Source organism: Phascolarctos cinereus, unplaced genomic scaffold (genome assembly GCF_003287225.1).
Source record: "Phascolarctos cinereus isolate Bilbo 61053 unplaced genomic scaffold, phaCin_HiC Scaffold_2;HRSCAF=192, whole genome shotgun sequence".
Lineage (NCBI taxonomy): Eukaryota > Metazoa > Chordata > Mammalia > Diprotodontia > Phascolarctidae > Phascolarctos > Phascolarctos cinereus.
This window is the reverse complement of record NW_027555625.1, coordinates 204266589-204288943: the sequence shown is the minus strand read 5'-3', so window position 1 is coordinate 204288943 and position 22355 is coordinate 204266589. Positions and strand designations below refer to the sequence as shown.

The 22355-nt window shown below is 34.9% G+C and overlaps 1 protein-coding gene across 1 annotated transcript in view; it reads left to right on the top strand.

The window, feature by feature from the left end:
* The window catches only part of MLYCD (malonyl-CoA decarboxylase), a 30713-nt gene extending 12977 nt beyond the window's left edge, over window positions 1-17736 (top strand). Inside the window, exons 2-5 of the mRNA XM_020992644.2 lie at window positions 6879-6991; window positions 8584-8740; window positions 11930-12079; window positions 16278-17736. Coding sequence (XP_020848303.1) covers window positions 6879-6991; window positions 8584-8740; window positions 11930-12079; window positions 16278-16811 — 954 coding nt within the window. The 3' untranslated portion in view covers window positions 16812-17736. The remainder of the gene's footprint in view (window positions 1-6878; window positions 6992-8583; window positions 8741-11929; window positions 12080-16277) is intronic.
* Window positions 17737-22355: the final 4619 nt, after the last annotated feature.

Genomic DNA, 22355 nt, shown 5'->3' with positions numbered 1-22355 from the left:
TGTGATATTTGATGGCTGGGAAGTTTCCAAGTGATTTGAAAAAATCATAATCTTTATCCCATCCAAAAATGGCAACCAAGAAAACATCAATAATTATTGACCTATATACTGACTTTCTTCTCTTTTCAAAAAAAATTTGAGAATAATCTGCTCAAACATCAAGAACAACCTTGATGAAGGTTTGACAAGGGAACCAACGTGGTTTTGCAGACACATATTTATAGGTACACAATTGCCTGAAAAGTATAGAAGATAATAAGATCTCTCTGTGTTTGTTGTTTAATGACTACAAAAGTATGTTAATTCAGAAGAGCAAAATGGAGCCTTAAAAATGTTCCTCCAGCAAGGTTATACTATACATATATCAAAATTGTAAAGCATTTAAAAAGAAATTATTTTGTTCGGTGACTATGATTGTCATTATCAAGGGAAGTATTAAATACACATGGAGGTAACTGCACAAAGGGGCAGGTAGATGGCACAGTGGATAGAGTGCCTGGCCTAGAGTCAGGAAGACCATAGTTCAAATTTGGCCTCAGACACTAAGCTAAGTGACCCTGGGCAAGTCACTTAACTCTTTGCCTTAGTTTTCCTCATCTGTAGAATAAGCTGGAGAAGGAAATGTCAAACCACTCAATATTTTTGACAGGAAAACCCCAAATGGGGTCACAAAGAATCAGATACAACTGAAGTGACTGAACAACAAACTGCACAAAGATATTTACCACTATCATGGAAACTATCCATTACAGAGACTAATGGAAAATGACTGTTCTCTAGAGATGGTAAGGTCCTATTGATGTTTCTGTTTGCAGATGATATGACCATGTGCTGACTGCATCAAGCATCAAATTTTGTAGAATTTCCCAAATGAGGTCTGTAACCATCTAAAAAAAATGGCCTATCAATAAAGGTAAGATCAAATGGTTAAGGAATGTCTGTTATCTAGATTATGATAGGCAGTTGGATAGACAAGCCACATTGCTAGTTCATCATCTTAAACACTAAAGACAGATGAACTACAATTGGACAGAATGAGAAAAACAGGCTAGATCTCCTTTAGGAAAACATACTGTTTTTAATCATCCTTATGTTCTTTGTGAAACAAAGCCTATCTTCTGGAGATGTTGTATAGTTACCAGAGATTAAATATTACAGGCTCCAAAAAATTAAAGGTGTGGTTCACCTAATTTGCCACTGTTATGAGTGAGATGCTGTTCTATGCACCAAGGGTATAAAGACAAAAATGAAGCATTACCTACCTTCAAGATTACCTTTTATATGGGGAGCACTATGCACAGATATAATTGTGTACATAACATATGTAAAATAAGTACAAGGTAATTTGAGGGAGGAGTCACTAGCAGCTAGGAGAGTTAAGAAAGGCCTCATGTTGAACATGGCTTTTGAGCTGAGCTTTGAAGGAAATTTGGGGTTCTAAGAAGCAGAAGTAAGAAAGGAGTGAATTCCAGGTAAAGGGGACAGCATATGCAAAGGCGTAGGGACAGAAAATACTGTTGTGTGTGAAAAACAGAAAATTGTCCTTTTTGGCCAGTTTGAACCAAAGAGCATATGAAAGGAAGTAATATGTTATATTAAGGTAGTTTGGAGCCAAGTTGCAAAGGGCTTTAAATGTTTTTAAAAATCCACAAGATATCAAAAAAATCTCTGTGAAGGCTCTCCTATGAACAGTTTATGAAAGATAATGGATAAGAGTTACACATGATGAGTAGGTTTGGATGGATTGCCATTTTCTTCTTTGGAGGAAGTGCCCACATTGATGAGATAGCATGTCAAATGAGATAATATTTATGAAGTGCTTAGCACAGTGCCTGGTATGTACTAGGTACTTAGTAAATGCTTCTTCCCCACAGAAGAGGTAAATGAGTTAACATGTAAAGCACTTTGGAAAAGTTAAAAAATTGTCTACCATCATTACTTCAATTTCCTAAGCATTGGAGATAATATTGTAGCCAGGGAGCCTTCTCTCTTGAAAGGGAGAGCCAGCTGGCCCACAGTGGCATCTGGATTAACGGAGTTGGCAGTAGTAAACCTTGTGGACATCTATGATATAAAAACGAAAGCACGATTTAATATCACCAGGTACACCTAATTGTATTTTTGAATCCTGGTATTGATAATAAATAAGGAACAATATCTTGATTTGCCTGAGTGGTGTTTGTTTCCCAGTAATTTTATTGAATTCTGAAGCTTTAAATCCCAGCTTGAACAACTGTTTTAAATATTAGAATTAAGCAGTGGAGCATTGTAACCTTTAACCTAAATTCCCAGTTCTTAAGTGTCAGTGTCTCATTTTATAACTGTTTTTAGTCCATAGCCGAACACACATTTAAAAAGGTGACCCAGACTATTTCTTCCTTCACTAAGTCTAAAAAAAGAAAAAGTAGAAGTTTTTATAATAAGAATAAGCATGTTTCAGAATAAGATGTCAGTAGCAAGTGAATACAGGTAAAATAGTTGGCAGTTCCTATATAAAGCTCAGCCTTTCTACTCTGAATCATTTTAGATAATATCTTATTTTTGTAACCTGCCACTGATTTATTTGCATTGTTATAATTTACCTCAGCTAGAAATAGTCTTCCTCATTTTCCTCTCAGTTTTTTCACAGTCCCACAAAAATCTGGTAAATTTCCCCCTTACCCAAATGTTGCATTCTGATTAGGAGGACTATGTTAAGATGATTATTCTTCCTTGTAACTGGAAATGGGTTCTTTATAAAAGGGAACTAATTTCAAGACTTGGTATGCTCAAAAGGTTGTTGAAATTCTTATTTAGGCACTCAGCCTCCTTTCAGAGAGTGTCAGAACAATTAAATCAATGTCATGAAGGAATATCCATGATAACTTGGATGTGATAAAGTGCTTTGATAGCTTTGAATCAAAGAAAAATTTTGAAATCCATTTTTTCTAACATTTATTTTTTTCTCTTTTATGATATATGGGAGAACATAGTGAGATTCAGCTAATTTATGCCTAGGGTCATAGCTTGTGGAAATATTGGTATAACAAAACAGGCAATATTAGTTCCCCTCTTGGCTTTTTAAGCATGTTAGAGAAAACTTATAGAATGAGTTTATAAAGCGAATATATTAGTAGCCTGTTCTTTGGAAATATTCAAATCTGCCATCAGTTCTTAATTTCACATTTGGAAAATAAAGAGAAGTGGCACTATACCACTCCTGTAATCTAAAACTCCTAGAGGAATAGTAGAAGGTGAGGGAAAGACAAAACATGACCTGCTTTACTAATCCAGCAGCCCTTATAATCTATAAGGTAAGTATTTTTTTAATAAAGTTCACCATAATATAATAAATCCAAAATAATTTTTTTTAATATGGGAAACAAAATTCCATATATTAAAGTCTATTTTCCTACTTTAAACTCTGTTGCTTTATTTTTTTTTTAAATAGAGCCATCTGGTAAGAAATTCAGGAGTGGCTCAGAAGTATAAGTTGATGGAACCAAGTCCCCCAGTACACAGTGGTCCCCCAGAGCCTGAAGCAGTTACAACTTAGGCACTCCTTCTCTTGGTACCCTAGGGGAAAAGCCATCAGTATATCTGAAAGTTTAATGGAAGAATCTTTTTTTTCCTTCCTCTCTTGTCCAGACCTATCACATTGACCAGATTCTTCTTTTAATGTAAATCATAAAATAGGAAACATATCAGTTTAAGTTGCAAAAAATTTCCAGATTTTCACAGTAACATCAAGTGTTTTCACCACAGCACTGGATATTTTGGCCACTGGTTTCCCCAACACCATAGAAATATACTTGGCTCTTCCTACTGATGGACATTTAATTTTTTGAAATTGTTTGTATTCTGAACTTAAACACTAAATGTCATTTCCATATGTGTTTGTGTGTATATGTGTGTGTGTGTGTATACATACATAAACAAAAAGGATTTTACATAAAATTTCAAATCCTTATTAAGTATAGCTTTAATTTCTTTTTAAACATAGAACAACTTCAGCATAAAACTTTCAAAACTGCTCTGCCTCTCCATGATTTTTTTTTACTTTCTATTCCCTTGTATATGTATGCATGTATGTACAAATATATGTGTACACACACATACACATATATAATGTTTCAGTGGTCCTCTTTTTTTTCTTTTTTCATTTTGTACTCTATCCTTATAGCCCCTCTTCCTCCCACATGCCCCAAATTGGAAAGAAAAAAAAAATAAAAATTCTCTTGTAAATATGAATAGTAAAGCAAAACAAATTTCCTACAATAGCCATAGAATTATATGTCCAGTGATATATATCATATTCTGCATCTTGAGTCCATTACCTTTCTGTCAGACAATAATGAGCAGCATGTTTCTGAGATAGTCTTTGTTCATTACATTTTTTGGAGATCTTTCAAAGTTGTTTTTCTTTATAATGTTATTTTTCTCCTCAGTCTGTTTACTCTGTATCAATTCATACAAATCTGAAACCATCCCTTTCCTCATTTATTATTCTTCTACTTCCTCTCCTCTCACAGTCTTAACCCTCTGTCACCTAGGGTCTGACCTCTTCATTAAACTAAAACTGCCCTCTCCAGTATTACAAATGATCTCTCTTAATTGCTGAATCTGATCCTTCTTGACCTCTCAACATAATCTAGCATTGTAGATCGTCTTCTCCTGGATACTCTCTCTTTGTAGGTTTTTAAGACATGATTCCTGATTTTCCTTCTCTCTGCCCGACCATTTCTCAGCATCCTTTGCTGGTTCTTCATCCATGTAATGCCCTCTAACTTTAGATGTCCTCCAAAGCTTCAGCCTACATCCCCTTCTCATTTAACTCCATGCTATTTCACTTGGTGATCTCATCAGCTCCCATGGGTTCAATTAGCATCCTTATGTAAGAAATAGTAAAAAGGCCAGTTTAGCTTGACTAAAGACTACATGAAATGTGTGATAATCCTAGAATAGCAACAAAAAATGTGCAATAATGTTGAAACCAGGTAGTGAAAGGCTTTAAATCCTAAAAATAGAAGATTGTATTTGATCATAAAGGAAATGGGGGCCATTGAAGTTTAATGATCAGGGGAATGACATGGTCAGATCTGTGCTTTAGAAAAATCACTTTAGCAGCTCCTCTAGGCCTCAGTTTTGATGGTTGGAGGCAATGACTTCTTCAGAACCCTTCTAGCTATAAATCTGTGATCCTAAGTGCCTAATTCAATGCTGCTAGAAATAATTTTTACCTGTTGAATCTTACCTGAACTTCTTTGGATTTAATCTTTTTTAAAATTATATTTGGACCCACATGTACAAAAATATTCATAGCAGCTCTTTTTGTGGTGGCAAAGAATTGGAAATTGAGAGGATGCACATCAATTGGGGAATGGCTGAGCAAGTTGTGGTATGTGAATGTAATGGAATACTATTGTGCTATAAGAAATGATGGACAGGCTGACTTCAGTAAAACCTGGAAACACTTGTATGGTCTGATGCTGGGTGAAGTGAGCAGAACCAAGAGAACTTTGTACCCAATAACAGCCACATTGTGTGATGACAAATATTGATAAACTTAACCCTTTTCAGCAATACAAGGATCTAAGACATCTCCAGAGGCCTCGTGATAGAAAATGCTATTCACATCCAAAGAAAGAACTATGGAGTTGAATCACCATCTTTTTTTTTTCTCTTCTGTTGAGTTTTGTTTACTCTTTCTGATGGTTCCTCCTATTGGTTTTAATTTTTACTTACAACTTCACTAATGTGAAAATATATATATAATAGGAATGTAAATATATAGCCTACATCAGATTGTATGCCGTCTTGGGGAGGGTGGTGGGGAGGAAGGGGGAGAAAAATTTTAAACTCAAAAGCGTATGGAAGTGATTGTTGATAAAGCAAAATAAATTAATTAAAAAAAGAAAAATAAATTATTTTTGCTTCATATATAGTACTAATGCCATTCAGAAGCCAGCTCTTGAAGAATATGTTTTAGATAAGTTACTGAGTGCAGAATTTTAGATCTTGTATGCTGTTGGTTTTGGCATTTCCTCTTGATGTCTGAATTTCTTATTGTTGAAGATTTTTTTTCCGTTTTTGTCTACTCTTCTTCATTCTCATTCTCTCCTGGATTTTGATTTCTGTTCTTTGGGGGTTTTTGCATTAATGATTCCCCTCTACTGGTTTCTGATTTGTTCTTTTTCTTTTTCTGTGCTTGAATCATTACTCTGTTATCCATCATTATCAACAGATGTTTGCAACAAATACGGTAGCAAACATCTTTCATTCTTAAGAATACTTAAGTATTAAACTGAATTTGTATTATATATTTTTAAGGAGTAAATTTAGTTTCTGTTTTTACTTTAAATTACTTGATGTAGATCTTGTCATTTGATACTCATAGCAGCTCTGAGATTATGCTACGAAGCATTATTATACTTGCTTTCTGAAAAATTGGTGCCACAGAGATTTTGACTTGCCCAGAGCAAACATCTAGGAAGTCACAAAGTCAGAACTTAACCTAAGTGTTCCAGTGCCAAGTCTTATTATGTTGTTTACTTTTCTTTCAAATTACATTTTGCTCCAGATAGTGAATTGATACAGTACTATAGTATTTAATGTAGTTAAAGCTGAAAGTTTCCATTTAGGTATCTCAATGAGCTTCAGTTATTTGTATTTTCAGAACTAAAATGAGCTAATTAGAGGCTTAATCATGTTCATGCTGCTGTTTCCAAGGCTAGAATTATGTCAGAAAAATAGTTAAATGTCTTCTTGTTCTGTGTTCAGAGAAGCAGTTTCCATAGCCTTTGACATGACCTGATGGCCTACATTCTCATATGCTATGAATGGCATTGACTCTGATTTCATGGCCTAAGTTTATTTATTGCTAGTTCTCTCCTTTTCAGGAAATGAATGGAGTGCTGAAGAACATGCTTTCAGATTGGTTTTCTACAGGATTTTTAAACCTAGAGCGTGTTACCTGGCACTCACCTTGTGAAGTACTACAAAAAATCAGTGAGTAAGTGTCAAGAATTTCTATTCCTGGTACGCTGATTAGTTCAGATAAATGTAAAACTAGCTTCAAAGTGTATGTTTTTGTACTATGCCTAATGAAAATGGTAACAGAATGAGTTATACTTAGTGTAAATACTAAAGTAATATGAAATATAAATAAGTGGCTGATCATCAGAAATGAATTCATTAAAAATTACACATATGTGTATGTGTGTGTGTGTGTGTATGAGGGTAGGTATGTATATATAAAGAGAGAAATATATGTGTGAGAGAGACTGTGTGTGTGTGTATAAATATTCAAAGCCAAAATGATCAGTTTTTTGACATGGCTTTTTAAGAAAGAAGCACTATTTTATAAAATTTATAGGTATTCATTGAATTGAACATATACAAGGTATGTCAAAATTCTTAGTCAAGTTAAAACTTCACTATTTTATATATAGGTGTATATATGTGTGTGTGTGTGTATGCATATAATATATATTGGTTCTCAAAATGTCATGTAATTATTGCTACAATTTTCCTCTTGCCCAAAATCATGTATAATTTTGTTATACTTAAATGTAGTAAAATACAATTGTTGCCAGTTTAGGATTATAGAATTTTGTCAATTATTAAATCTATAAGGAACCTGAGCGATCATCTAGTTCAGTGTTCTGGAAAAAAAAATGAAAATTCGACCCAGCTAAAAATAAAAGGATTGAAAGATGAATGACCGGAGTATTAAAAAACCAGCTCCAAAATATGTTTTGCTGCAAAGAAGAAAAAAAAAAGATTATGGCGGTTATAGCTAGGCTATATATATATAGGTTATCCTAGGGGCCATAGTAATTAAAAATGCTAACTGCCCATATTCCAGAAAGTAAAGTCAATCTAAATGGAGCCCAGATAAGACTGAAGGAAATAAAAAGATAAGAGCCAAAGCATTAGAAATTAGCTCTAAAACAGGTTTTACTACAGAAGGAAAGAATTTTGATGATTACTATAGTTGAATAGATTTCTATATTGAAACATGCTACATTGAATTTCTCTCAGAATGTCACATATTAATCATAACTTTTGCTATATTAATGTTTCTATAGCTTAGGAATTAAAAAAAGTTTTGGGGGATTTTTTTGGGAGGGGTTTTAAGAAGTGGGGGAAGAGGTGCAAGCTTTGATCTCTGATTTCATTGATGTGAGCAACTTGTATTGAGGAATGTCTCTACTTACTAATAATAATCAGCAACTACTCTTCAACTCCCAATTTTAGAAGGGCCTGTTGAACTCAAAGGTTAAATGACTTGTCCAGGTTCACAGTCAGTATGTGGGAGAGGCAAGTCTTGATCCCAGCTCTGAGACTGGCTGTGGGATCCCCTATACCATGCTACATCTCAGAATAATTCTGTATTATGTAATTATAATAACATGTAATAATTATAGGTCATCATGCTTAATATAGCTAGAATTTAAAATGCTTTGTTTTAATTTTTATATTCCAAATAGAGGTAGAGTGAGCATCAACTAAAATTTTGTTTTATAAGTTTGGTTTTTGCTGACTTAGCTGTATGCAAAAATCATTAATTGTTCTTTTGTCATTGAAAAATTTTCTCTTCAGGTCTGAGGCTGTGCATCCTGTCAAAAATTGGATGGACATGAAGCGACGTGTTAGTTCATACAGAAGATGCTATTTTTTTTCTCACTGTTCAGCACCTGGGGAACCACTGATAGTTTTGCATGTGGCATTGACCAATGAGATTTCCAACAATATCCAGGTATCTTTTCTGACAATATTCAACATAAAATAAGCACCATCAAATATCCTAGGTCCTCAAGTTTCTGAACAACTCTTTATTCCCTGATCTAGGCTTGCCCTTTCCCATTTCTTTACCTTTGCATGACATTCCCCTCTTTTTCCATCCTCCACCCTAGCTCACCTATAAATCCTTTCCCTCCTTGATGTTCCACTTCAGGTGCTACTTTCTCCAAAGAGCTTTCTCTGATCCCCACAGTGAGAAATTGTTTTTTTTCCTTTAATCTCTCAGACTCCTTTGGTAGACTTCTGTATATTTCATCACTTTAAACTTTGATCATAATCATTTGTAAAGGTGCTATTTCATCTCTATTTGATAGTAAGCTTCTTAAAAGTAGTTATTTTGTTACTTTTCACCTTCATATTTCCAGGACTTTGGACACAATAGGTAATTAACTTTTTAAAATTAACTTGTATCATTTTATTTAATCATATTCTATAATGATATATGTGTGTGTGTATATATATATATACACATACATATATATATATAATATATATATATATATATATATATATAACTAATATAATTATTGCCTCATTGACTGAATGAAGAATACAGGTTTATAGTCCATTTCTTTCAGAGAATCAGAAAATACCTCCATTAATCACAAGGGATATCTGAACTCTCAGCTAGAATAGGAAAATTCAAATGAAAGAAGAGTAGTATTGAAGGCTAAAGAAGAAAGTAAACTTATAGACTAGTCATTCAGCGTGTTAATGTTTATTATGATCTGTGGGCAGGAGAGAGCATATGCATGAGAATAAAAAGGAGCTAAAACAAGAGTTATGTAGGGGTGGGTACACATTATATAGGCCATGTGATCAAAAAGAGAAATGAAATGATGAATTTCTAATGTAAATCACAGAACTGACACTGTGACAGAATGTAATTATGATGAGATTACTTTAGCTGTCTACACAGTTTTTCAAAGTATCTCCACTAATAAAGCAGCTGATGAATTCCTTACTTTCCTAGTTAATAACATCATCCTTCACAAAGTGAATGAAGTAACAAGGAGAACTCCTATTTCTGGACATTATTCTAACCAACTATTTGGGAAAGTGGAAATATGGGATATTTTAGAGTAAGTGAAATGAATGCCCTCTCAGAGTAATAGATAAGGAGGGGAAATCCATGTATAACCCAATATGTACCCTATGCTTTAGAAGGGTAGATTTCAAAAAATTCAGAGAGGACAAGTAAGTCCATATTACCTGAGACTGTAACTCAAGATGGATATAAAATTCTCAAGAACAAAATACTGGTAGTGCAGTTACAAATGATTCTGTTGCAGCAGGGGAAGAGAGGAATATGTCTTAAGAGGCCAAAGTGACTTCAAGGTAAGCTCATCGAGGACTTGAGCACAGATTTTAGAAGGACATTATCAAAAATAAATAAAAGAACTTTCTTGCTCTACAGCACCTCATAAAATCAGGATAGACATATGAAAAAAATGTAAGTAAATAATAAATGCCAAAATGTTTATTTATGGATAATAAAGGAGAAAGATAAAATCACTAATATGTAAGTAACATAATCCTGCAAGACTTATTAGGAAGGTGACCGCATAGAATGTTCTAATAAGGTAAATATTAAAAATAACAAGATGTTTTTAGACTTGAGGGTCCAGAAAGAATATGGAAAAGATGGAACTCCTGCTTCGAATGGATTGAAAGATATTGATAAATAACAACAAGAAGATGAGTCTGCTTCCTTTTTACTTAACAGAGAATGATCTTCAGAATAAAAAGCACAGGGTAAAACATTTAAATTATCTCTAACAAGAGAGAGTTATCATAGAATTGAAACTCAAATAAGGGAATCTTAATGGTAGGTGGGTGCTTTTACCAAGGGCATTCCATGTACACGCTCAGCACTTTCTTACCTACCTGCCTGTGCTTATGTGGAATGCCTTCTCTCTCCCTCTCCTTTCTCCCAATAATCCCAAATTCTATTTGTCCTTTAGGATCTGGCCAGATGTGCCTCTTCCATGAAGTTTTTCCTGATTTGACCTCCCCCAACTCCATAATCAGAAATGGTCTTTCTTTTCCTTCCAAGGAAGCACATTCTACGTCTCCATATTCTTATCATATTTTATTCTGAAATATTGTTACTGTGTGTTCTTGAATGTGTCACATTCCCCTTGCTAGATTGTAAGCTCAATGAAGGTAGATTATGTAATAATTATCTTTATATTTTCCCCAGTGCATAGCATATGGCTCTGGGCAATTAGGTATTTATAAATCATTGTGAAATGGATCAATAGTGAATCTACAAATCAAATCAGAGGTATAGTGCTATTACTTATTTGTGTAATGCTGAAATATTTTAGTACGACTAAGGCATAGGATCTCAGGATCTCAAAGGTAATTTGAGATTACCTTCAGCTAGACTTAATGTTCATTAGCATCAGAAACATTTATCAGCACTCAGATTTACATTTATAAGCATTTCAAGTTTAAATCTTCATATTTGAGAAGTGATTTTAAAAAATCTAGAGGTAAGTAGAAAATGAACCTAGAGCTATTTTGGATTAGAAAAGAGAAGAGTAAGGATCCAGTGTACTTTCTCAAGATTTTCCACAAAATCTTAAGAATTTTTTGTAGTCTTCCTTCTACAAAGAGGCCTAGAGAGAGGAAAACTCAAGTTACAACAAAGCAGTTTGCTTACCTAGGATGGAATATAAAAAATAATGTATAAACATTGGAGCAGAAAACTGAAAGAAGCTATGAAACTCCTCTGTAGGGATATAAAAATATAGAACTTTAGTCCCAGATGGAAAGGCAGATTATAGATCATGGGATTTAGAATTACGAGACACTTGAAGTTCATTTAATCTAACACCTTCATTTTACAGATAAGGAAACCAGTCCTCAGATTGCGGAAATATTTTACTGGTAAAACTGTAACACTAAAACCCAGTTCTCTGATTCCCATTCCAATAATCTTACTCCCATCCCTCATTGCTTCACTGAGGACAGGCAACATTTTGTGTCTGTAAATCTGCTTGCCTTACAGATGTCATTTTGATGTTTCATTCATTTCCCATCCTGTAGGTTATTTTGCTTTGCAGCCAAAAATTAAAGGATTAGAATTATATATGTCAATTAAATCATATTCATAAAAACATTATACATGTTTTTTCAGGCAATAGTGAAAGAGTTTTCTCCACCGGAAGTAGAAGACAAAAACAAAATTGTCGCTGCAATTTTCTATTCTATCAGTTTGGCCCAGCAAGGCCTACAAGGTGTTGAGTTGGGAAGTTTCCTTATAAAACGAGTTGTTAAGGAACTGCAGGTATGTTTGGCAAATATGGTCATTTTGTTTTGAGTGTCCTCATCTTGACTGAGTGGGTTTTTGTTTGTATTTTTATATCTGTTTAAATTATATACATGTCTCTATCAATCTCAGAACCATCCATAGGTTCACACTACCAACCAGTGAACAACTTAGCTTTTTTCTTTCATCAGATATTTGTATGATATATTACTTTGTTGTTAGCTAACTAAAATATGAAACTTTGAGTAATATTAAGCCCTTACAGCCCCTTGAAAAACTTATCCACTACAGCTTTCTTTTTGGATGAACCCCAATTGTATATCTATCGTTCTGACCTTTCACCCAAACTCTCATGTCTCATCTAGACATTTCTATTGAAATGTGCTGCTTCCACATTAAACTCAACATATTTAAGCCTAAATTCACCATCTTGATACTAAAACAAGTTTCCCATTTTTTCTGTCCTCTAACTTGATCTGTTCCTACTGAGCCTTGTGTCTTCTATAAATCTGATAAGCATACTATATAAGACTTCATCCAAGGCATTTTGTAAAATGTTTAACAATATAAGACCAAGACCAAATCTCTGAGGCATTCACTTCACTAGAGAATGGGTCTGATCACTCAATCAAAACCTAATTTTTATGGTATTCCTCCTCATCCTTGGAATGCCCTTTCTTCTTTCTATCTCCTTATATCCTATCTACCCTTTAACTTAGTTCAGTTCCTATCTTTTTTAAGTTCTTCAGATACCCAAGTGTTTTCCCCCTTGCCCTTTGCTATCCACAGAAAAAATTAGTGTTACCATTTACTTATTTATATTGTCATTTAACTTTTCATATGTGTGTCTTTTGATTTCACAAAGTGTTATAGAGCAAGGAGCAAACTTAAAATTTCTTTTGCTCACTAACACTAAGCAAAGGCTTTCTAAGCACTAGTCCATATTTTTAAAGGAATCCTGGAATCCATGTCATTTCTTGGTATTATAGGAATAGATCTCCCCTACATGCCACTTCCGATTATTAGGATAGCTATCTCCTATATATTTTCTGGATTTATAATTCCTTGGTAAACATTTTGTTTTTGTTTTTTCATTCTGATTTTTCCTTGACCTCTATGTAGCACTGACCATCCCACACTGAACCCTTAGTTTCCTTAATAAAACACTCTGCTAGTTCTCTTCCTTTCTGCTGCTTCTCTGATTCCTTTCCTAGATCTCCTTTCTCTTTTCACCTCCAAAGTGATCTCCTCCTTCTCTATGCTCTTGCCTTAAGTAGTCTCATCAGTCCTCATGGTTTCAATTATTACCTCTGTGTAAAAGATTTCCATATGCTTATCTCTGTTCTCTAATCATTCTTTCAAGCTATAGACTTACATTTCTATTCAATGTAAAAAACATTTATTAAGAATCATTATGTGGAAGGTCCTGTGCTGGGTGCTAGTTATATAGACAAAACAAAATAACTCTTGCCTTCAAAGACCTTACATATTTTCTGGTGGTAATACAACATATAGATAGATGAATATAATACAAGAGCATTCAATGAGAGAGCACTGACAGATCAGGGAAATCTTCGTGGAAAAAATGGCAACTGAACTAGCTTTTAATGAAGATTCTGACTGATAGAAATGAGGAAGGAAAGTATTCTAGGCATGAAGGATAGTTTCTTATGCACAACTGAAGAAAACAGAATGTTGATTGGGTGGAGAATAGAGAATGTAAAAGGGAGTAGTATGAAATAAGGATAGCAAGTAGATAGAAGCCAGATTGTAAATACTTTACATGACAGAATGAGTGAATGTGAATGTGAATGTAATGTATCCATCCTTATTCCACATAAGCTCTTGAAGAACCCAGGACCTTGTATTAGATTTTTTCAAGAACCCTTCTCATTTAGTTTAGTTAAACAAAACAAAACAAAAAAACAAAAATTTTTTTTACCCACTGTATGCAAGGCACTACAATAGATGCTAAGCAGAGACAAAAATGAAACAATCCTTACTCTAAAAGGATCTTATACTCGGTTTAATGATTCTTTTTAACTGAAGAGTAGTTATTTAATTAATAACCTATTTTTAGTTCTTCCACAAAGGAGATAATCCATTTTGTTAGCCACAGTAATACTGAACCTTTCAAGAACTGTTTTCATTAAAAAATATTAACTTAGACTCATCCCTGCTAGGAAAGTGGTCTATGCTTTTCATACTTCCTAACAAAATATAGTGATATGGTCTCTTCCTAACAAACAGTGTGAGGCAGTAGAAAAAGAATAGGGCATAAAGTGACCAAAACTATAGCCTTAAGCACTAACTATGTAAATATATGCTGGTATTATAGTTATTCCCTCTTGACTAACATATATTCACAATGTCTTTAAATGTGATCGTAGCTTATAATAAACTAGTTTTTAATTTAAGTATGTAAATTTGAATTTCCAGTAAATGAATGGCTTCTTTTATACCTTTCATCAACTGTCCTTTTGCCTGTCCCTATGTATGTGAGTAAAACAATCCAGAGATACAGGGAGCCATACAATCCTAACAGTAAAAACAACTTTAATGTTGAAAGTTTCCAACATATAGTGCCATTTTTATACTTAAATGTGTACATGTCTTATCCTCTCCCTTTCTTTTCTCCCACCAATCCCAAAACTATATCCTTTTATATTTGTATCATCATTATCCAGAATAAGGTATTTAATAAATGTTTGTTGAAGTATTTTTTAAAATGTAATATAATTTGTGATTAAACACCTAGAAATCTAAAAAACTTTGATTATTCCCTAGTATTTTAAAAGTCTTCGATTCCTGAGAGTGTGTAAGTGGAGCCATTTTGTTGTAAGTTTTGTCCCTGTACTGATAGATGGCAACAGTGAGTAGAGGGGAGTGATAGATGTTTCAGCATAGGAAAAAGAAAAAACAAAAGATTATGCTATGGTGAAAAGAATCCTAGTTTTGGAGGTAAATAAAAGGCCTGGATCTGACACTTAATAGCTGTATAACATGGGACAATGCTTCTCTGTGCCTCAGTTTCCATATCTGTGAAATAAGTATACTTTGTACTGTTCCTCACATGCTGATTGGGAAGACCAGATAAGATAATGTTGTGTAATATACTTTATAAGTCATGAAGTGCTATTTAAGTGTCAGCCATTATTATTGATATTTTTTCTCTTCTTTCTGCCCTTCCCTTTCCTAGGATAATAGCAGTGACAAAAGGGTAGGTAGCATTTCTAGTAGCCTCTTTGGGTATGGCTGGGTACAAGGAAGAAATCAGGAATGTGTAAGCAAATAGGCTTCTGCTCTCCCCAACAGTAATGAAGAATATAGCATGTATGGGGATTTATAAAGGTTTTTAAAAATTAATATACCCTATTTTTTCCTCTGGTCACAAAAAACCCAAGACAGAGCTAAGAGAGCTTAACTAATGTCTATCAGAAAATAGTGGCAATTACATTTATGTGCTTTCCCTGGCCACTGAACACCTTATTATATTTCATTGTTGTGTTACATCGTGGTTGATTTGCTGCTTGGCAATGAGGAGTTTGTACTTAGGAATTACGTATCATGTTAGCATAGAAGTCCTACTTCAGTGCTTCATTATAACATGGAAGTGATCTTGGGTTCTTGAAGTTTTTGCCAGTGGAAGATGAGCTTTGAGAGCGACTACCAACTTGAAAAGGCTTTGAATATGGGCCCAGAGAAAAGTTGTGTTTTATGAAAAACAGCCTAGCCATGTGTGGAGAAGCTTATCACCAGATGAGTGTTCAGCAGCTGATGTTTTTTTTAACCTATGATGGCTATTGATTAAAGGTTTGCAGACAGCCTCAGTTGAAGTATCTATATCAAAAAAAATCATCATAGTGCCCCAGAAAGTATAATCAGATATACTAACTTATTTCACTTAAAATATCCATGAGAATGAAAGTATGAAGTATGCATTTCTTTAAAATGTGCTAATCTCTCGCTGCCCAGTTATCTAGAAACTTTTCCATTCTTCAGGCACATTTAGCCACAAACAATATTGATGTTTGCCAATCTTTTTTTTTTCTAAAGAAATGAGTTCAAATTGCTGAAAATGTAGTTCCTATTATTGGTATGCAGTACTTCAAGAACCTGAGAAATTTTTAAAGTTACTTTGTAAGTTACTTTTGTATAATAGGAAATATAAAATGTGTTCATTTAGATAAAAGGTGTCTTTTTCTTCTGTTTATAGAAGGAATTTCCTCACCTTGAAACTTTTTCAAGTCTGTCACCTATACCAGGATTCACCAAGTGGCTTCTTGGAACACTGAGTTCTCAAACTAAGGAACTTGGGAGAAATGAACTCTTTACAGATGCTGAAAGTAATGAAATCTCAGATATCATAGGTGGCCCCATTAGTGAAACTTTGAAGATACTTTTAACTAGCAATGAATGGGTGAAATCTGAAAAACTTGTCAAGGTGTTACAATCCCCTTTGATGAGACTCTGCGCTTGGTACTTGTATGGAGAAAAACATCGTGGTTATGCCCTCAACCCAGTGGCAAACTTTCACCTACAGAATGGGGCAGTGATGTGGCGGATCAATTGGTTGGCAGATTTGAGCCTCAGAGGCACTACTTCATCCTGTGGGATGATGGTCAATTATCGATATTTCTTAGAGGAAACTGGTGTGAACAGTGCTGCATACTTGAGAGCCAAGAATATCAAAGCTTCTGAGCAGGTTCTAAATTTAGTTTCTCAGTTTCAGAAACTCAGCAAGCTTTAAACAGACACTTCTTGAATTGGAGGTATTTTTTTTTTCAAAGCAGGAAGTAATTGTGGTATCTTAAGTCTCAAAGGAATCCTTTGTATTCAAACAAATTGAACTGTGTTTTCTTCCAAACAATGGATTTGTAATGACAGATTTTGTGTCCTAATTTACAGTAATTTTATTTCTTTGCACTAGCAAATGAATAATATTTGCAGTCTATCTGTCAGCCTGGTAAATATACAGATAAACTATGCACAAGCTTACAGAGGGAAGGAAGAAGTTTGGTTTACCTATCTGTTTAATCAAGGAAATTACTAGTCATCATTAACATGTATGTAATAGCCTTCACCCCTTTATTCATTCTCAGTATCATCTCAGTATCAGTGCCCTTGTCTGAACATCACCTTCAAAAGGAAGTGAAATTTTTTAAACATACATCTTCAGGTTTGGATGGATAAGTACCATGACTTTCCAAAAAAGGAGTCTGGATGAAGACACCTTTTTTTCTTCCTATCATATAAGTAAATTCACATCATGTAGAATTGTTTTCACTAAGCCTATTGGGAAAAAAAATAACCATACATGTGAGTCCTTTTTTTTAATGTCATTCTTTTCCACTCACTTGAAGTGTTAACACTCGTTAAAAGGATTGAATGCATAAACATTTTCCATTTTACTAGTTGAATTTTGAAGGCCACACATGTGTGAAATGGGTGGTTTTTAGCTTCTTGCTGGCAACAATGGAATATTTGAGTACAGTAAATTCAATCATTTACTGTGAACAAAAAATGAACAGAATTGCTACTGGGGTATAAGTTGATCATTTTAAAGGATATATTGGGAAACTTTGAGAAATTTTGTAAGAGGGCATGTGAGCTCGCAATGAGTTGATTGGTAAATAACAAGTTTGCTCTATAAAATATTAAATATTAAAAACATAGTTGTCTGATGTGTATTGTTTATTTAAGATCTTGAAATAGTAGGACTAGAAGAGCTCCTTAAATTTTTACTAGTGCTCTATGTAGTAGGACATAGAGGTGTTTCTTAAAGGAGCCTTTATCTAACAAGTCCCTAGATTTCTTTAACTTCATCTCCAGTCTTCTAACACATACATGTGTGCACCCTCATACACATACACACATACACATATACATACCACCACTTTCATCAGAGGATGGTACTAGAAAGTAAAGAAACAGAAAAATATTGGTAAACATTGGCCTAACCTAAATGATCTTGCCTCCTTTAGGTAGACCATGATACTATTCTCAAGAAATAGGAATTCCTTGTTTTCAAAGATTTCTGAGGAGAGATACCCCATAATAAATGGGAAGATTTAGCACTCCTTGAAAGGAAAATCCTTCTTGCAACAAATCATTTGTCATAGGTCTTGAATCCCAAAATTGTGTATTGTGAAGGGTACTACAACACATACTGAGTATAAAGAGGAGGCTGCCTCATGGGTCCTACATGTTGTACTTTTTTGAAGCATTCTATTACTGTACTTCATGTATTTATAAACAGTGAGTGCTACAATGGTAACTCATGTCCAACTCATTATCAAGTATATTTTCAGTTGATTCTAGACATTCCAGTCTTGAATCATGGAGTTAAGGTAACAGTTTTTACCCATCCACCTTTCAACGGTACTCTTGGTCACTATATATATTTAGCAAAGTTATTTTCTATATCATTTGGATTCTTGAAAGTGTTGACTTTTACCCTTTGTTGAATGCTAGTTTTAGGTAATAGGTAGTTATTCTGTATCTTCACCTACAGCCTGATGTGTGGGCCTGAAGACTTCATATGGCCTTCTAGGTCCTTGGGTGAGACCTTTTGACTCAGTCCAAGTTTTACAGAACAAATCCTTTTTTAAGGGGATTTGTTCTGTGAAGTTTGAATTCAGTCAAAGGGCCACTCTTGAGGACCTACAGGGCCACATGTGGCCTCAAGGCTACAGGTTCCCCACTAGTATTCCATTTGGATGATGATTTTATATTCAAGGATAAGCAGCTCTTTCCAGGTGCAGTTCTCTTGGGATTGAGTCAAAAATGCAGGACATTGCTTACATCTATTTCTCATTGAAGACCAGATGGTCCACTATGATGCTACAGGAGGCAGAATTCATTGAATGCTATAATCTTTAGTCTAAAACATTTTTAAAACTTAATCACAGACTCTGAGTTGGAAGGGACCTCATAGAAATAATCTCATGCAGCCTGGACCAAATGGTCATCCAGCCACTCATAAAGATCTACATTGTAGAGGAGGAACTTACTGCTTCTTAAGGCAGTCCATTCTACTCTGTGACAAAATACAAAATTTCTTTAAAAGTGTTTCTTATGTAAAACCATAATATGCCTCTGTCCAATTTCTACCCACAGTTCCTAGAGCTACCTTATGGGGTTAAGTGAAACAGTGGCACCCCCTCTTTCACATGACAGTACTTCAAAGATTGATCTCTTCTTCCTTAACTAATTCTTTCTTACACTGAACAGCAAAAGATTCTTTCTCAAATCCTCCAATGTTTCTTCATCATGCTTACCAACTTCTTCTCTGGGTCCGTTCTAGTTTATACAAGAATCTTGGATCTACATCTGGAAGGGACCTCAGAAACCACCTAGTCCAACCCCCTTACTTTATAGATAGGGAAACTGAAGCCCAAGGAAGTGACTTGTCTGAGATCATATGTGTAGTGAGTATTAGGGGCAGGAGTTGAACCCATGTCCTCTGACCCCAGAGCCTATTCTTTCTATTGTACCACACTGCTAGAAAGGTAAAGTGATTCACACAAGATCACATGAGTCGTAGTTGGCAGATCGGGGTCTTCTAACCTCAAATCCAGCTTTTATTCTCATCCTTCACACATTGTGACACTCAGAACAGAACACAAACTGGATACATTCTGATGGGGTGAGGGTGGGGGTTTGAATAGAGCACCACTAATTGCCTCCCTCTTTCTGGACTCATCTTCTATCAATTGATCCTAAAATTACATGAGCTTTTTTGTCTGTCATGCTGTACTTCATTGTTTTTAGACTCCCTGATGTTGACCCTCTTCTTCCCAATGGTACTTGTGAAATTGATTAGTTGAACCAAAATACAACTTCACACTTATCCCTGTTTGATTTAGCCCATTGTTCTGCTGTTAGATCCTATCAGGATCTTTCTTTGGGTACTGACTCTTACCTGCACTTCTCTCAGCTATGGGAATGTGACAAGCATGGCTTCTATGACCTTCAGAAATTGCTGAGAATGTTCAACAGCATAGGGTAAAAGACTGGATGCCCACGAGAGGTCCCTTTCCAAGTTGAAACTGACCCATAAACAGCAATCCTTTGGGTCTTGTCACTCAATTCTGAGTTCATTTACCTAGGTGTGCCCTTTTTGTCCGTGATAATATGAGTGGTTTTTTTAGATGTTTTCCTAAAATCTAAGAATACTTTGTCTACAGTGTTGCCCTAATCAACTAGTCTGATGTGACTTGTATTTTTTTAAATTCATTTGTTGGACTTTTGTCTTTATATCACAGTAATTTTTGGAAGAAGCATAGCACACTGTGCTTAGTGGCACAGTACTGGGCCTAGAGTCAGGAAGATCTGAGTTTAAATCAGGATTTAGATGCTTACTAGTTGTGTGACCCTAACCAAGTCAATTAACCTCTGTCTACTTCAGTTCTTTCAAATATTAAATTGGAATAGTAACACCTACTTTCCAGAGTTGTTGTGAGGATCATTTGTAAAGGCCTTAGCACAGTGCCCGGTACAGAGTAGGCACTTAATAGATTCTTGCTTCCTTTCTTTCCTTCCTTTCCCCTGTTCTTCTCTTCCTTTACCAAAAGAAAAACAAGCATAAATATCTGATAGGAGGATCACATCTCAAAATGTATATAGCATTCTGACCTAATATTCCCTCACCTTAGCACATGTCTAACACTTGATGGGCAGTTCAGCACAGTGAAAAAACACTGGATTTGGAATCAGGAGCTGTGTTCAAAGTCACCCACAACCTTTGGCAAGTCACTTAACTTTTCTGGTCCTCAGTCTCATATATGTAATAATATGTTCAACAGAATGGCCTCTAAGGTTTCTCTTACGTCTGAATTTGTGATGTCATAATCTTGTGTTTAGAATATTGTGAGAAGAGTCAAGCTCATTATTTGCAGATCAGTTCTCCTTTTAAATATGCCTGTCATCTATATATCTGTATTTCAGCAAGGCATTTAAAGTCTTTCATCTTATCCTTGTGGAGTTGATGGGCCATTATTGACTGAACAATGGTACATTGGGTGGTTTTGGAACATATTCCCAGACCACACCCAAACAATAATCATTATTGGATCCACATCACATTATATAGGGAGGTCTAGAAGTATACTGGAAACCTAAAATCTGTTCTTGACTCTATGCTATTCCACACGTTTACCTACAACTTAGATGAAAACAGATGACATGCTTATCAACTTTGTAAATGGCATGAAGCTGGCAGGAAAGCTAATATGTTGCATGGTAGAGTCAACACCCAAAAAGATCTTGAAAGGACAGAATGGTCAAATCTAAAATTAAATTTAATAAGAATAAATTAAATTATTATAAGCAACTCTTAGATTTCAATTTGTATAAGTATAGGGTGAGAGGAGCTACTTCTATGGGGGAAAAGGTAGATCTAGTGTAATAGGATCATAGTTTAGTACTATAAAGAACCTCAGAGGGAATCACATGCAGCCCCTCATTTTACAGATGAAACTGCATCCCAAGTGACTTGGTGTAGTTATCACACAGATAGTAAGTGATTGATACAAGATTTGAACTCAAGTCTTCCTGACTCCCAGGTCTGTTCTCTGTCCACTGATCATATGGGATGGCAACCTAAAAAGCTGGGTATTGAGAGGTTTAATGTCCAAAATGAAACTGGTAATTGTCCCTCTGTAATGTCCTCTGTTAAGATTTCATCTAGAATACTGTGTTCAGTTCTGAGCATCACATGTTAATGAGACCATTTGTCAGTTTGGATCAAGTCCAGAGGAGGGTGACTAGAATAGTGAGACTGTCATGTGAGAAGGTTTGATTGAAAGGACTAGTAATGACCTTTGTACTGCCTTTTCAGATTCTCTTTTTGTTTTCTCTTTGAAGAGAGAAGGCAGCTGGTATTGCAGTGGATAGAGCATCAGGCCTTGAGACAGGAAGTCCTCAGTTCAAATATGGCCTCAGACACATACGAGCTGTGTCTCCTCAACTGTAAAGTGGGAAAAACAATAGCATCTACCTCCCACAATTGTGAGAATCAAATGAGATAATATTTGGAAAGTGCTTGGCACATAATAGGTGATATATAAATTTAGCTATTATCATCATTATTAATAATTATAGCCTATCTTAAATCTTTAAATCTGACCCTCTTGTTACCAATAGCTGCCTTTAAACAAGAATTACAAGTATTTATGCAGTGCTTTAAGGATTGTGATATCTCATTTGATTCTCACAGCAACCCAGATAGGTGCTTTGATTCTTCCCACTTTATAGATGAGGAAACATACTACGAGAGATTAAGTGATTTGCT